General features: G+C 41.1%; 1 protein-coding gene across 14 annotated transcripts in view; it reads right to left on the reverse strand.

Moving 5' to 3' along the window:
- SPIN1 (spindlin 1) overlaps window positions 1-17,639 on the reverse strand; it is a 90,093-nt gene that overhangs the window by 26,160 nt on the left and 46,294 nt on the right. For all 14 annotated transcript variants that reach the window (XM_016961098.4, XM_054658222.2, XM_054658219.2 and 11 more), the window contains one exon: window positions 3,522-3,570. In XM_016961098.4, coding sequence (XP_016816587.1) covers window positions 3,522-3,570 — 49 coding nt within the window. The remainder of the gene's footprint in view (window positions 1-3,521; window positions 3,571-17,639) is intronic.

Genomic DNA, 17,639 nt, shown 5'->3' on the forward strand with positions numbered 1-17,639 from the left:
TAAAAAGCATTCAATGTTCTGACCAACTTAAGACTGTATACACCATGGTGCACATAGATGCCCGCACCAAGAGTTACCCAGTCTTCATGTCCACGACTGAAATAACCAATTTCTGAGAAGAGAAAACAAAACCTGCAGTTCAGTAAATATGGGGTGGTACTTAATAACACGGGCTCTGGAATCAGACTGTCCTATTTGAGTCCTAGCTCAATCACCTACTAGCTGGATGACCTTGGACAAGTTACTTAATCCCTCCATGCATCAGTTTCCTCATCTGCAGTAAGGGGTCACAGTTCCTGCTTGACAGGGCTATCATGAAAACTACATGAGAACACACCAGGGACAAGGAGGAGTACAACGACACTTTTGTCAGTGACTAATATTTGTGTCTTATAAAATGGGAGGAAAGAAATCCCTGGAAATACCTCTATTTAGTGTTTAGTAGATTCTAGTCCACTTTCTAAGTTAGTGAAAAATATACCAAAACCCAATCACCCCTTTCAACAGTAGCAGGGAATGGAAATCTATTCCCTATTCAAATTGCAGGAGGGGGGAGGGAATTTACATTTGAAAACTGAAACGAAGAACCACTAGAAATAAATTTGTCTTAGACACTCCCCCAACTATATTTTCCCTCCAAGATGTACTTTTAGGCCGGGCACGGTGGCTCACGCCTATAATCCCAGCACTTTGGGAGGCTGAGGTAGGTGGATCACTTGAAGTCAGGAGTTCGAGACCAGCCTGGCCAACACAGTGAAACCCTGTCTATACTAAAAATACAAAAATTAGCTGGGCGTGCTGCGGCACGCCTGTGGTCTCAGCTACTTAGGAAGCTGAGGCAGGAGAACCAGTTGAACCCAGGAGGTGGAGGTTGCAGTGAACCAAGATTGCACCACTGCACTCCAACCTGAGCAACAGAGCAAGACTCCATTTCAAAAACAAACAAACAAACAAAAAAACAGACGTACTTTTAATGCAAATGTTTGTCCCAAATCATGGACAGCCCAGAAAGGTGTATCCACCAGTTTCACCCAAAACACCACAAGGTGCTCAGCCTATAGGAAAAAAACAGCTTGCTTCTATTTTCTTAAAAAACAAAAACCCAGCTATATAATGTTTCCTGTGTGGTCTCAGTACTTCACACCAGACTCCTTGAACCTTCCTAACACCTTCGGGGACAGGTGCTATTGCTCACTCAGTGCAGTTCTGTGACTTTTCCCTCAAGCAACCAGAGGTTCTTTCTCGGGCACCCCATACTGACTTGGGAAGAGACAGAAGGAGGGCCACCGTCATTGAGCCCCAGTGTCAAGCCAGGTGGCCCTTATTCCTTGCAACTCCGGTTGAGTCAGAAGTGGAAAAAGTGAAGGGGAGAGGGATGCTATAGTTCTGTTTTTTTTTTATATTTGGTTTCCATAAAAATTGCATTTTAGAAAGGAATCTATGCTAAAAAGCTGCAAACCTCATTGTTCTAGTCCAATACCTTGATTTTAGACAGGATTAAGCCAACCTTAGATACATTAAGGAACTTCCACAGGCCTAACAGCCAAGCTCCATCAGGCTTCCTAACTCCAAAACCAGCACCTGGGAGAGCCTGCCTCCCCACCAGGCAGCCTCTTCAAAGCTCCATGCAGCCATCCCTGCTCACTCCATGTGAAAAACATTAATAATCAACATTCGTGAATGTGGAAACTTCTGTTTCAGCCTTTCCTTCTACCCATCTTCAGATTCACATTGAGAATAGGAAAATGGGACTCACAACTTTTCCTTTCCATTTCTCCCTTTTGCTAGATAGTAATATGCTCAAGGCTTCCAGTCTTCAAGACAACTATGTATGCTTGTGAAAGCACTAAATTAAGGTCCCCAAATGTGGAACATATAGGATGAGAGATTTTTTCAGTTACTATGTATACGAACTTTAGGTGTTTCGTTTCTTATGCTTTAGGGAATCAAACCTATGAATTAATGAACAGTATGGCTTATTAGGATGAGGCAGATGGAATCTTATTGCACAAAACGCATAATAATAACATGCCCAAGAGCTCAAACCTATTAATATCTGAAATCCTAAGTAAATGAACTTTTAATCATAGATGATTAGAAAATACAGAAAAATGATTAGAACGCACATTAATATTCTATAAGCCTTTAACTTAACTTGCAAAATCTATTTTGAATGAACTGTTCTGGTCTTGCAAAGTTAAGGTTTAACTTGCCTTTGTCCCCACTGTATTTAAGTTTTTCATCATTACCTAATATTTATGGCTTACATTTGTTTTTATTGTTATGTTTTATTTGTGGCAAGACACAGCTTACCATTTACAGTAATGACATGATAATGAGCAGAAACTCACTGGGTATGGCAAAACCATGAAGATGATGAGCACATGGATAAAATTTGAGAAACTATTAAACCTCAGAGAAATAAGAACTTATGTAGCTTACCTTCACATTTTTACTTTCCAGGTAGTTTCTTAAGCTAAATATTACAAATATTTGTATTATGTATCACGTACACATTTTGGAGACTTTTGTTTCGCCCAATCACTAACAATTACTGAAGGGCATTCATCCAGCCCTTCCTTGAGAGCCAAGAGGCCTCACATCCTCTTCAGCTATTACAGTGTGGTGGCTAAGGGGCATACACTTTCAATATAAATATTTTGGGGGGAAAATGTTTTTTAAGAGTGCCTCACGATCGTCAAGGAGTGTCTTCTCCATATTTAATAATCTATGACTAAGAAGAGTCTCACAATCAGAACAGATTGTTCAAGTGACATTTCCAGTTTGAAGTGGCATAGTTATCAGTATAGGATAGATAGTTGTGAAATCTATTAGATATAATAAAGTAAAAGTGAATATTATAATTGAAAACAATAGAATCTTAATTTTCTTTTTTGGATGTAACTATGTCACACACAAAAAAAAATTAGGGAAAAAAGTGGCTTCTGTAAGCTGGTATCTACAGAATTTAGGATTGAGAACAAACTGTCGGTTTACGTACATGGCTATTGCATTATCTTTTAACATGGATATGCTTTCCCTAAATTCATAAGCTTTTCCTTCATTTAAAAATGCTATAAAACAGTGAGCATGTGACACCAAGCTAGGCAGGCCCTCCCAGCTTAAGACATGGCGTCTGCCCAAAAGGAGCTCCTTGTCAAACAGTGGACCAAGACCAGGAGAGGAAGCCTGCACGCAAGGCTCACACAGGCATTCCAAGGAGAGAAGAGGGAGAGGTTCACCATGCACCTGCCACACTTATCGTAACAGTTTTCCTTCCATTGGCCCAGTTCCCAAAGGCTTTTAAAGGCTGAAGGGTAGACCTGGCACACTTCAGTCAGGCCAAGGGGAAGGAAAGAGACAGAGAAGATGACTACGTACTATTCCTCATCACACACTACATCTCCTATGAGCTAGGAAGCCCTCGATCACAGGGGAGGAGGCCTTACCTAGGTGATCTTGTATGCTGCGTAACAAAAGGTCACAAAACACTATCTAGAACCAGTTTCAGAACTGCTTACTTGTGGGATGTCCTCTTCTTCATCATGTTGGCAGATACTCCAGCATGGCCTGTAAGAGAGATGAGTATATGGTCAATGAAAACCAGATAAAAGAATACCTCAGAATGCAGGAAATCTTAACTTCTGAAAAACTGCTATACAGAATATGAAAAGAAAATACACCACTACCAGCAAAAATGTTAAGAAAGCCATTTGTTTACTGAACTTTTAAAAAAGAGATACACACAAGAGATTCTTGAAAGACAAAGCAGCAGAGGCAACAGTTCTCTATCCCCTCAAATCAGCCGTAAAAGCACAAAACCAGAATTGCATGGACAAGAACTACAAGAAAAACTATGTGTCAGCCTGGTGTGGAGGCTCATCCCTGTAATCCCAGCACTCTGGGAGGCTAAGGCAGGAGGGTGGCTGAGGCCAGGAGTTCGAGACCAGCCTGGGTAACATAGCAAGACCTTTTCTCTACAAAAAAATAACAAGCCAGGTGTAGTGGTATGCACCTGTGGTCTCAGCCACTCAGGAGGCTGAGGTGGGGGGAGTGCTTGAGCCCAGGAAGTCGAGGTTGCAGTGAGCTGTGTTTGTGCCACTGCAGTCCAGTCTGGGTGACAGAGCAAGACCTTGTCTCAAAAAAACAAAAACAAACAAACAAAAAAACTTAACTGGGTACAGTGGCTCACGCCTGTAATCCCGATACTTTGGGAGGCCAAGTCGGGTGGATTCCTTGAAGTCAGGAGTTCGAGACCAGCCCGGCCAAGATGGTGAAACCCTGTCTCTCCTAAAAATACAAAAATTAGCCAGGCGTGGTGGCGTATGCCTGTAATCCCAGCTACTTGGGAGGCTGAGGTGGGAAGATCGCTTAAACCCAGGAGGTGGAGGTTGCAGTGAGCCAAGACTGCACTACTGCACTCCAGCCTGGGCAACAGAGTGAGACACTGTCTCAAAAAAAAAAAAAAAAAAAAAGACCAAAACAAGACTAAGTGACAATCCTAGCCATAAAATCCTAAAAGGTACAGAACTGTCTTACTGTCATAAACAACTGAAAAACAGGATGAAATATATGAAACACCTGGTTTCAGATGCTGGCTGATAGGCAGCACAGGTGTGTGGGACCTGGGAGCAGAAAACACACACGAGAACCCTGCATAGGCCCTGACCTCATTCCTGGAAGCAATTTTTGGGCAATGGTGTATGAAGGGGGAACCAAGAACACCACCCTTTTACCATGTTGTGACTCAGTGTGGCGTTGGGAAGGGTGGGCTGGCTGGAATTTGTGGACTACATGTACATGTGGGCAAGAAGGGATCTACTCAGAAGGGAAGCTTGAAAAGTCTGCATTTGGGGGAGGATGTCTTAAGTCTTTGGCTAACACAAATCTGCACATAATTCTGAGAAGTCACAAAGGGACAGCTGTTCAGATTCCATCGCCACCTCTTAACACTTGGAGCAATCAATAAAAATGGCAAAAGATGGCCCTAACTAGGAAATGTGAGGAAGCCTGGAACAAAAGCTCAGCACGTGCTTGCCAAAATAGACTCCAACAGTCTCGAAAGGGCATCAACAAAGTCCTAACACTCAACAACACAAGGTTTCAAATGTTCAACACCAACAAAAATTATTAGACACAAAAAAAAGTAGCAGATTGTAACTCCATAAGCAAGTAGACTATGAATGACATAAAGTATTTAGCAGGTAAGGACATTGATAACATTAATAAATATGTTAAAATATTTAAAGGAAAATAAAAATACTTAAAATACAAAATGGAAAATATAAAGAAAAATGAAATTAGTGAAAAATACATAATCTGAAATTAAAAATTCACTCAATGTGAGATACAAAGAGCAGTGACCTTGACACACAGCAATACAAACTACTCAAAATAGCACACAAAGAAAAACCTGGAAGAAAACAATGAGCACAACCTCAGTGACCTTTAGGACAATATCAACTGGCCTAACACGTAGGAAAGCGGAATCAAAGACAAAGAGCAGAGAGAGGAATGAGGGAAAATATAATGATACAAAGTTGTCCAGATGTGATAAAAAGCATATAACCACAGAGCTAACAAGCTCAACAAAGCCAAAGTAAGATCAAAAACAAAGGAAACCACACCAAGGCACTTCTTCATCAAATTTCTAAAAACCATTGATACAAATAAGTTTTTTTAAATAGCTAAAGAACAGAGGATACATTAAATATAGGAAAACAAAAATAAAACTGGCTCCAAAATTGATGTCAGAAACAACGTAAGCCTGAAGACAGTGGAATAAATCTTTAAGGTGCTAAAAAATAAGCAAGCCGGGCTGGCGCAGTGGCTCACGCCTGTAATCCCAGCACTTTGGGAGACGGAGGAGGGTGGATCACATGAGGTCAGGAGTTCAAGACCAGCCTGGCTAACATGGTGAAACCCTGTTTCTACTAAAAATACAAAAAATTAGCCAGGTGTGGTGGCGCACACCTGTAATCCCAGCTACTTGGGAGGCTGAGGCAGGAGAATCGCTTGAACCCAGGAGGCGGAGGCTGCAGTAAGCCGAGATTGTGTTACTACACTCCAGCTTGGGCAACAAGAGCAAACCTCCGTCAAAAAAAAAAAAAAACAGCAAACCAACTAACCTATGGACTTAAAATACTATATCCAGCAAAAAATACCTTCCACTTGCAACACATTGATAATTAAACTAAATAGAAACAGTCTAATTGTACCAATTAAGACTGTAAAGGGAAAAGCCAAACAAATTAGCTTCAAGACAAACAATATTACCACAAATCAAAGGACAATTCCAAATTCTAAAAGAGTGAATTAATTAAAAAGCTATAATAATCTTAAATGCATATGAACCCAATTACAGAGTAATGAAACACATGAAGCAAAACTGACAGAATTAAAGACAAAGACACATCCATAATTATACTTAATTATACAACTCTCTTCTCTCAGCAGTTGATATAACAAGTAGACAGGAAAATCAGAAAGATACATCATGAATATGCCAATCAAAATAATAGAAAAATTAAAAAAAGAAAATCAAAAGGAATACAGAAGACCCGAACAACCAACCTTACTTAGTTGACATTTAAAGAATACTAAAAGAATGCCAAAATAGTTTTCCAAGTTCACATGGAAATATTCACTCAGATACATATTTCTGAATTATACAGGTCTCAGGCGGAGCATGGTGGCTCACACCTGTAATCCCAGCACTTTGGGAGAGGCCAAGGCTGGGGGATGATTTGAGGTCAGGATTTTAAGACCAGCCTGGCCAACATGGCGAAACATTGTCTCTGCCAAAAATACGGGGGGGGGGGGGGGGGAAGCTGGGCATAGTGGTGGGCGTCTGTAATTCTGGCTAAGGCAAGAGAATCGCTTGAACCCAAGAGGCAGAGGTTGCAGTGAGCCAAGATCACGCCACTGCACTCCAGCCCAGAGCAAGACTCCATCTCAAAATAATAATAATAATAATAATAATAAAAGTCTCAATACATTTAAGACAATCTGAAATCAAACAAAAGCTTACTGTACTACCTTGGAGACTAAAACTGGGAGATAGGCCTGACTGCCAAGAACCACTCTACCCACTTCACCCAGCATGTTCATACGCACTGAGACGTGGACAGAGGCTTGATAATGGCTAATGGGTGAAGAATTAAGTATGTGATGGCCTCAAATAGTGAAGACAAGACACAGACAGGAAGCAGGAGCAAGTCTACCTGAAGCATCCCTGGAGCATGACTGGGCTTAGAGTAGACAAGGATGGAAGGAGGTGAGAAATGAAAAAAAAAAAAGAAAAGTAAAAAGTCTTTCAAGATCTACTGGAATTGCACCCTTGTCAAGAACCCTTTTCAATCCCCAACCTACACACAACCCCACAATGGATGTACTCAGTGCTGAGTTCCAGGAAAGGGTGCCTCAAATGCCAAACATCCCCCTATGTCCCCAGAGTCAACATTCCCATTTAGAAGAAACAGAATCTTGCTATTTATCACTCAAGAAAAGGGGCCGGGCACAGTGGCTCACGCCTGTAATCCCAGCACTTTGGGAGGCCGAGGCGGGCGGATCACGAGGTCAGGAGATCGAGACCATCCTGGCTAATAACACAGTGAAACCCCGTCTCTACTAAAAATACAAAAAAATTAGCCGGGCGTGGTGGTGGTCACCTGTAGTCCCAGCTACTCGGGAGGCTGAGGCAGGAGAATGGTGTGAATCCGGGAGGTGGAGCTTGCAGTGAGCCAAGATCATGCCACTGCACTCCAGCCTGGGCGACAGAGCAAGACTCCATCTCAAAAAAAAAAAAAAAAAGAAAAGAAAAGGTAAACCATTCATCATCAAAGAATTGAGAAAAATGAAAGTGACCACCACCACTATCCCTGAAATGATCTGAGATCTAAAATGATTATAAAGAATTGGCATCTCCAAGGAAACTGAAGATATTATAAAAACAGAATGGGGGCCGGGCGCGGTGGCTCACGCCTGTGATCCCAGCACTTTGGGAGGCTGAGGCGGGTGGATCACGGGGTCAGGAGATCGAGACTGTCCTGGCTAACAAGGTGAAACCTCGTCTCTACCAGAAAATACAAAAAAAATTAGCCGGGCGTGGTGGCGGGCGCCTGTAGTCCCAGCTACTTGGGAGGCTGAGGCAGGAGAATGGCATGAACCCGGGAGGCAGAGCTTGCAGTGAGCCGAGATCGCGCCACTGCACTCCAGCCTAAGCGACAGAGCGAGACTCCGTCTCAAAAAAAAAAAAAAACAATGGGAACAAGAGGCTATGAAAAGGGAAAGCAGCTCCTGAAAATTAAAAAATAAATGAAGAGAATCTGGTATTTAAAAAGCTTCCAAGTTAACTAATTTGTCCATAAAAAGCTAAACAAACTTAAAAAATCAACAACTTCTTAGACTAGTCAGAGAATTGAGGTCACAAGACAAACTGTCCCCAAAACTGGAGAGGCAGGCGGAGATAAAGAATCACAACTTACTAGATCAGAAACCTCTACACAGGAACCAGGGCCATGGTAAGAAAACCTACACTGCAACCGACATTGCTAGAGGATCAGCATGGGCAGGTCTGACAAAAACTCCAGGGATTGGGGGCTCTCTTAAGAGGACCCCTACACTTTCCTGAATTTTTCCTCTACAAGCTGGAGAAGTTGATCAAGCCATCCTGTCCCACAAGGGGTAGGGGTGGGGAAACTGAGAAGTACAAGCAAAGGTCACAACCCAGGGGTGCAAGCCTCATGAAAAGATTGACCGGCAATCATAGGACTACAGACTGCTTCCCCTCCCCAGCATACGTTACCACTACCTTGCTAAAGACCTATTACCACAGCTCCTGTTACCCAGACATCATCTGCACCTTTCAACAAGAAATCACAGGCTTATTGAAATGCAAAAAGCAGTATTAACAGAGAAAACAAGCATCAGAACCAGACTCAACTAGGCAGGGAATTACCAACTACATCTGTTAATTTCACCCAGACCAGGAATTTAAATGAACTATGATTAATATGCTAAATCTCTAAAGAGTAATACAGACAACATTAAAGAATAGATGGACAATATATACAAAGATGGAACTTCTAACAATCAAAAAAAGCTACAGATAAACACTTTAACAGAAGCAAAGAGTGCCTTTCAGAGACAGGCTTATTAGTAGACTGGACAGGACTAACCAAAGAACCTCTGAGTTTAATGGCATGTTAATAAAACTTCCAAAACTGAAAAGCAGAGAGAAAAACCCCGGAATACCCAAGAACTATGGGACAAGTACAAAAGGCATAACTTACACATTATGGAAATGCAAGTAGGTAAAGGAAGAAAGGAATAGAATCAATGTAAAGCAAAGACTGAGTTTTTTTTGTTTTTTGTGTTTTTTTTTGAGATGGAGTCTCGTTCTGTCACCCAGGCTGGAGGGCAGTGGTGCCATCTTGGCTCACTGCAACCTCTGCCTCCCAGGTTCAAGCGATTCACCTGCCTCAGCCTCCCAAGTAGCTGGGACGACAGGCGTGTGCCACCACGCCCAGCTAATTCTTGTATTTTTAGTAGAGACAGGGTTTCACCACGTTGGTCAGGCTGGTCTTGAACTCCTGACCTCGTGATTCGCCCGCCTCAGCCTCCCAAAGTGCTGGGATTACAGGCGTGCACCACCATACCCGGCCAAGACTGAGATTTCCCAGAAATTAATGCCAGACACCAAACCACAAATCCAGGAAGCTCAGAGAATGCCAAGCCAAATAAATGCCAGAAAAAAACTACACCAAAGAGTATCATATTCAAACTGTAGAAAATCAAAGGTAAAGAAAAAAAAATCTTCACCAGGCATGGTGGCTCACACCTGTAATCCCAGCACTCTGGGAGGCCGAGGTGGGTGGATCACTTGAGGTCAGGAGTTTGAGACCAACCTGGCCAACAAGGTGAAACCCCATCTCTACTAAAAATACAAAAATTAACCAGTAATCCCAGCTACTCGGGAGGCTGAGGCAGGAGAACTGCTTGAACCAGGGAGGCAGAGGTTGCAGTGAGCTGAAATCAGGCCACTGCATTCCAGCCAGGTGACAGAGCAAGACTGTCTTCAAAAAAAAAAAAAAAAGGAAAAAAAAAGAAAAACATCTTGAAAGAAACCACCTTACCACAGAGGAATAAAGAATTACATGAGGTTTCTCCTCAGAAACCATGCAAAAAAGGAAGATAGTAGAGGGAACTATTTAAAGTGTTGAGAGGAAAAAAACTACTAACTTACAGTTTTATATCCTGCAGAATTACTTCAAAGGGAAGGAGAAATAAAAGCCTTTCTCACACAAACAAAAAGTGATGAAATTTGTCACCAACAGACCTGCCTTGTAAGAAATGTTAAAAAGAAAATCTTCAGAAAGAAGGAAAATTTAGCTGGGTGTGGTGGCAAGCGCCTGTAATCCTAGCTACTTGGGAGACTGAGGCAGGAGAACTGCTTGAACCCAGGAGGCACAGGTTGCCGTGAGCCGACATCACATCACTGCACTCCAGGCTGGAAGACAGAGCAAAACTCCATCTCAAAAAAAAGGAAAATATAGGTCAGAAGCTGAGATCTATATAAAGGAAAAACATTAAAGAAGAAATAAGTGAAAATAATATAACAACATATAATATACAATTATAATAAATATATAACATATTTTTATTTTATATTATTTTATATTTTATAATACAAAAATATAATAAAAATATAATATAAAAACTTTTATTTATTTATTTATTTTTTAGACAGGGTCTCACTCTGTGGCCCAGGCTGGACTGCGGTGGTGCGATTATGGCTCACTGCAACCTCAACGTCCCAAGACTCAAGCGGTCCTCCCGCCTCAACCTCTGAAGTAGCTGGGACTACAGGAATGCACCATCATGCCTAGCCATTTTTATTTTTCATAGAGATGGGGTCTCACTACATTGCCCAGACTGGTCTCGAACTCCTGGGCTCAAGTGATCCTCCCACTTAGGCCTACCAAAATGCTGGGATGATAGGCATGAGCCACAGCATACTGGCCTGGCCTATTTTTCTTAATTGAGCAACAATGTATGTACACACACATGGGCGTGTGCACGCGTGCGCGCACACACACACACACACACACACACTAATGGCAGCAATGATGATACAACCAGACTGGAGAGAGAATCAGGAATACAGCCGTCCCTCCATATCTACGGGGGACTGGTTCCAGGACCCCCTTCAACACCAAACTCCATGGATGCCCAAGTCCCTTATATAAAATGGTGTAGTATTTGCATCTAACCTAGGCACATCCCGTCCCATATACTTTAAATCATCTCCAGATTACTAATAATGCCAAATACAAAAGTTATGTAAATCATTGTTATAATGCATCATTTAGAAAAAAATGACAATAATGTACATGTTTATAGTATAGGCACAATGATGTTTTTCTGGATATTTTCAATCTGTGTTTGGTTGAATCCACAGATGTAAAACCCACGGATACAGAGGGCCAACTAAATTTTATTGTCATAAAGTACGTGGCACTACCCCTAAAGCAATATATTATTATTTCGAAGTAGGCTTGGGGAGGGGGAGTTTTTTGTTTTTTGTAAGAACACACAAAGGGGAGGGGAGGGGAGGGAAAAGGGAAGAAAGAAAGAGGCCAGGCGCGGTGTCATGCCTGTAATCCCAGCACTTTGGGAGGCCAAGGCAGGTGGATCACCTGAGGTTGAGAGTCCAAGACCAGCCTGGCCAACATGGTGAAACCCCATCTCTACAAAAATACAAGAAATAGCTGGGCGTGGTGGCGTGCATCGTGTAGTCCCAGCTACTGGGGAGGCTGAGGTGGGAGAACTGCTTGAACCTGGGTGGCGGAGGTTGCAGTGCGCTGAGACCACACCACTGCACTCCAGCCTGGGCAACAGAGCGAGACTCCATCTCAGAGAAAAAAAAATAGGGTAGAAAGGAAGCGAGAGAGAGACAGAGAAAGAAAAGAAAGAAAGTAGACTTCGATTACTTGTAAATATATATCGCAAACTACAGGGCAATCACTAAAAAAGTTTAAAAACTTAACTGGCTGGGCACGGTGGCTCACGCCCGTAATCCCAGCACTTTGGGAGACTAAGGTGGACGGATTGCTTGAGCTCAGGAGTCCGAGACCAGCCTTTGTAACATGGTGAAACTCTGTCTCTATTTTTAAAAATTAAAAACAAAATTAAAAACAAAAAATATCCTTGATATGCTAAGGAAGGGAAAAAGGTGGAATCATATAAAATGCTCAATTAAAACCAGAGAAGGCAGAAAAGAGTGGAAAGCAAAAACTGGAAAAAAGAACAAGGGCAAAGAACAGATAATAGTAACATAAATATGACACGGTATTACTCCACCTACATAATCATTTTCTGTGTACTGATCTAAATATACCAATTAAGACAGACTCAGAGTGGATCAAAAACAACATGCAACTTCATGCTAGATACAAGAAATCCACTTTAACTATAAAGATACACAGATTTAAAGTAAATGGATGAAGAAAAGATACAGCTTGCTACCAATAATCAAAAGAAAGTGGGAAGCTATATGAATTTTAGAAAAAGCAGAGTTTGGAGGAAGAAAAGTTATCAAAGATAAAGGGGGGCATTACATAAAATAAAGGTGTCAACTCTCCAAGAAAACAAAACAATCCTTAATGTGTATGTGCCTAAAAATGGAGCATCAAAATATGTGAGGAAAAAAGCTGATGGAACTATAGGAAGAGACAGGTTAACTCCACCGAAGGTCGAGTATCTCTTATTCAAAATGCTTGGGACCAGAAGTCTTTCACATTTCAGAATATCTGCGTATAAAATGAGGTATCTTGGGAATGGGACCCAAGTTTAAACACAAAATTTATTTATGTTTCATATAAACCTTCTATATACCCCCTGAAAGTAATTTTATGTAATATTTTAAATAATTTTGTGCATGAAACAAAGTTTATACTCACTGAAGTATCAGAAAGCAAAGGTGTCACTAGCTCAACCCATGTGGACAATCTGTGTTTGTTATCATCATCATTCCTGACACTGAATTTATATGCTACCAACAGCAACCATTCTCTTACACGAATTCACACATAAGTTCTTAACAGTAAAAAATATAGCATACCATTAATACGCTGAAAAAATAATGTGTTCAGGATATCTAAGCAGCACAGTAGCAGCGCCAGAATATCTGTATCAGCTATTAACAGCAACAACAAACAACAGCTTGCCTTTACTCTCCACCTACAATTCTGTGTTTTGTGTGTTTTATTTTTTTAGGTGAGAAAAAAATATCAGAAGCAGTTGAGGGGCCAGGAAGTGGGTCCTTAGGAATGAGCAAGCATTCTACTGGATGGTTTTTTAAAGTGTTTCCTCTAGTCAACTGCCTCATGAACAAGTTTTTGTCTTAAAAGTCTCTCTTCGATCGTATAAATTGACATGGTTTCTTGTTGTGTTACAAATGCACCCTGCTCTGGTCCTCCAATAAGCCCATCACACATTTTCCCCATGTCATCAACAGGCACTTTTTCTTTAGTATTAATGTCATCTTCATCACCCAATTGTGGAATCACGTGAGTTACTCAAAAAGTTTCAGATGTTGAAGTATTTTGGATATTAGGTTTTTGGATTAGGGATGCTCAACCTATATTATGGTTATGGATTTCAACATCCTTCTAACAATAATGGACAGATCCAGAAGGCATAAAATCAGTAAGGATACAGATGAACTCAACAAGCACCATCAAATCTAGTTGACTATAGATCAAATCTAATCTATATATTTGATCTATAGTCAAATCTAAAGACTACTTCGCCCAACAGGAGCAGAATACAAACTTTTCTCAAGTTCACACGGAAAATACACCAAAACAGATGACATTATGAACTGTAAAACAGTTTCACAAATTTAAAAGAATACAAATCATACAGTGTATGCTGTCATACAACAACGTAATTAAACTAGAAATCGGTAACAGAGAGATGGCTGAAAAATCTCAAAATACATGGAGATTGAACAACATACTTCTAAGCACATGGGTCAAAGAAGAAACTGCAAGAGAAATTTAAATATATTTTGAACTAAGTGAAAATGAAAACATAACTTACCAACACTGAGCAAAAGCAGTGCTTACAGAGAAATTTACAGCAATTAATGAATTAATTTATAGCAATTAAAAATCTTTTTTTTTTTTGAGACAGGGTCTTGCTCTGTGGCCCAGGCTGGAGTGCAGCGGCATGATCTCGATGCACTGCAAATTCTGCCTCCCAGATTCAAGTGATTCTCCTTCCTCAGCCTCCCGAGTAGCTGGGATTACAGGCGCGCATCACCACGCCAGCTAATCTTTCTATTTTTAGTAGAGACAAAGTTTCACCATGTTGGCCAGGCTGGTCTTGAACTCCTGGCCTCTGCCCCCCTTCAGCCTCCCAAAGTGCTGGGATTGCAGGCTTGAGCCACCACGCCCAGACAAAGAAAGATCTAAAGTCAATAATCTAAGCTTCTGTCTTAGGAAACTAGAAAGAGAAGAGAATATTAAATCCAAGATGAGGAGAGGAAAATAAACTTCTAAAAATTACAGCAGAAATCACTACAATTGAAAATCAAAATCAATAGAGAAAAATCAATGAAACCAAAAGCTAGTTGCTTGTGGAAATGCAGAACGGTACAGCCGCTTTGGAAGACAGTTTGGCAATTTCTTGCAAAGTAAACATACGTTTAACCATAAACCAGGAGTTGTGCTCAATATTTATCCAAGAGTTGAAAATATCCCTGCACAAAAATCTGCACACAGATATATATAGCAGCTTCATTCATTTTGTTGTGTTGTTTCTTTCTTTCTTTCTTTTCTTGAGACAGGGTCTTACTCTGTTGCCCAGGCTGGAGTGTGGTAGCATGGTCAGTGCTCACTGAAGCTTCTCCCTCCTTGGCTCAAGCCATCCTCCCGCCTCAACCTCCCGAGTGGCTAGGACCACAGGTGTGAGCCACCACGCTCCACTACTTTTTGAATTTTTTGTAGAGATAGGGTTTTGCCATGTTGCCCAGGCTGATCTAGAATTCCCAGGCTCAAGAGATCGGCCTACCTTGACCTCCCAAAATACTGGGATTACAGGTGTGAGCCACCACCCCCGGCCTATAGCAGCTTTATTCAAAACTGCCAAAATTTGGAAGCAACCAAGATGTTTCTTCAATAGGTGACTGGATAAATAAACTGGTGCATCCAAACAGTAGATTATTTGGTGATAAAAAGAAATGAACTATCAAGCCATAAAAAGACACAGAGGAAATGTATGTGCATATTAATTACTAAGTGAACGAATCCAATCTGAAAAGACTCCACACTGTATGATTCCGACTTTATGACGTTATTCTGGAAAAGACAAAACTAGGGAGACAATAAAAAATCAGCACTTGCCAGGGGTTAAGGGTGAGAGAGAGAAGAACAATGGGAAAACAAGGGATTTTCAGGGTGGTGAAACATCAAGAATGAACCTTAATGTAAACTATGGACTTTGGGTGATAATGACATGTCAAAGAAGGTTCATCAACTTCCAGCAAATGTACCACACTGTGAGATGCTGGGACAGGAATGGGGCAGGGTGTGCTGCACATTTGTGAGGGAAAGGAATATATGGGAACTCTGTTATTTTCCACTCCATTTTCCTGAGTACCTAAAACTGCTCTAAAAAAATAGAGCCCGTTATCTCTTTGCAACTCTAAAACTGTAGAAAGATTGTAAGTTTAAAAACTGTTAGTCTAAAATTATTCTTCTGTCATCAACATTGAGCTAGAAAGTCAGGCGCTGTGGAGCACACCTGTAGTCCCAGCTACTCAGGTGGCTGAGGCAGGAGGATCACTTGAACCAAGGAGCTGAAGTCCAGCCTGGGCAACACAGTTAGACCCCATCTCTTTAAAACAAACAAAACTGGGCTAGAAAACAGTAAGACAAGAGAGTAATATTGTCAATATTGAAGCAAAATGATTTTGAACTCTGAACTTCGTACCTGGGTAAATTATTAACTGACAGTATATACATTTCCACACATATATGGGCTAAAATTTATATTTCATACACATCTTCTTTGGAAGTTACTGAAGGATACCCTTCAGGAAATAAGAAAAGCAACATAAACACATAGGATCTGAGAAACCATAGATATAACCTAGAAGAGCAGAAGGTTCCAAAGCAAGACTTATGTGATATAGGCTGACAGACCCATACAGGTGGGAGTGAGAGACCAGGGACTCAAGAAAGGCTGTTTCCAAGAAACTGACTCCACACAACAGAAGTGTAAGAAGGTAAATGACCCCTATCACAGATTAAAGGTTAATAACTCTGATGTAAAAAAACCTTATGCAAGTAATAGAGAAAAATAGATGTAATATCAGAGAAAGGAAGGCCAAGTAGGCCCTTACAAGCCAAGATCACAAATAAAACTGCACAGAAACACCATTTCTCACCCACAAGACAGACAAAACCACATATTTGACAACATATGTCACTGGCAAGACTGTGAGAAGAGAGAAACTCTTTACGTATTTTATTGCTGGTAAGAATGCAAAATGGGGCTGGCACCATGGCCCACAAAGCTCAGGAGTTCAAGAACAGCCTGGTCAACATGGTAAAACCCTAAAAAATTCAAAAATTAGCCGGGTGTGGTGGTGCATGCCTGTAGTCCCAGCGACTTGGAGGCTGAGGTAGGAGAATCGCTTGAGTCCAGGAGGTCGAGGCTGCAGTGAACCATGATTGTGCCACTGCTCTCCAGCCTGGGTGACGGAGTGAGATCCCATCTCCAAAAAAGAAAAAAGAAAAAAAAAAAAAAAAAAGAATGCAAAATAATACAGAGTTGATGGAGGGCAATCTGGTGAGATCTCACAAAACTATACATGAATTGAAGATCTGACTCAATTCTATTTCCAGAAATTTATCCAGTGACACAACAGCAAGACATACTGACAAAGATAAGCTTTTTTTTTTTTTTTGAGCTGGAGTCTCACACTTTCAGCCAGGCTGGGGTGCAGTGGTGCAATCTTGGCTCACTGCAACCTCCGCCTCCTGGGTTCAGATAATTCTCCCGCCTCAGCCTCCCAAGTAGTGGGGATTACAGGCACCCACCACCATGCCCAGCTAATTTTTGCATTTTCAGTAGATGTGAGGTTTCGCCATGTTGGCCAGGCTGGTCTCAAACTCCTCAAGTGACCCACCCGCTTCGGCCTCCCAGAGTGTTGGGATTACAGGCATGCGCAACCGCGCCCAGCTCATTGTAGCTATTATCTGTAAGAGCAGAAGAGTAGAAACAACTCACATGTCCAGTAATAATGGATACCAAATGAATATGGTAGAGCCACACAATGGAGTACTATTCATCTGTAAAAAAACAATGAGGAAGAGCTCTACATACTGCTAGAGCTCTATATACTGCTTAACACACATTGTTAAGCAGAAAAAGTAAAGAAAAGTTAATGGGTACACATTAACTGGATACTGTTATCAGTTTGTCACCAAATGGGGAGTTATATCACCCATCACTGACTTTCCAGTGGAAAACAGAAGTTTCTTTAATATATAGCTTTATTATATCTATTTGTTGAAGAAAACAGAACCGTAATCTATAAAATAAACTAATTTATAAAATGAATTTAT

Source organism: Pan troglodytes, chromosome 11 (genome assembly GCF_028858775.2).
Source record: "Pan troglodytes isolate AG18354 chromosome 11, NHGRI_mPanTro3-v2.0_pri, whole genome shotgun sequence".
Classification (NCBI taxonomy): Eukaryota; Metazoa; Chordata; class Mammalia; order Primates; family Hominidae; genus Pan; species Pan troglodytes.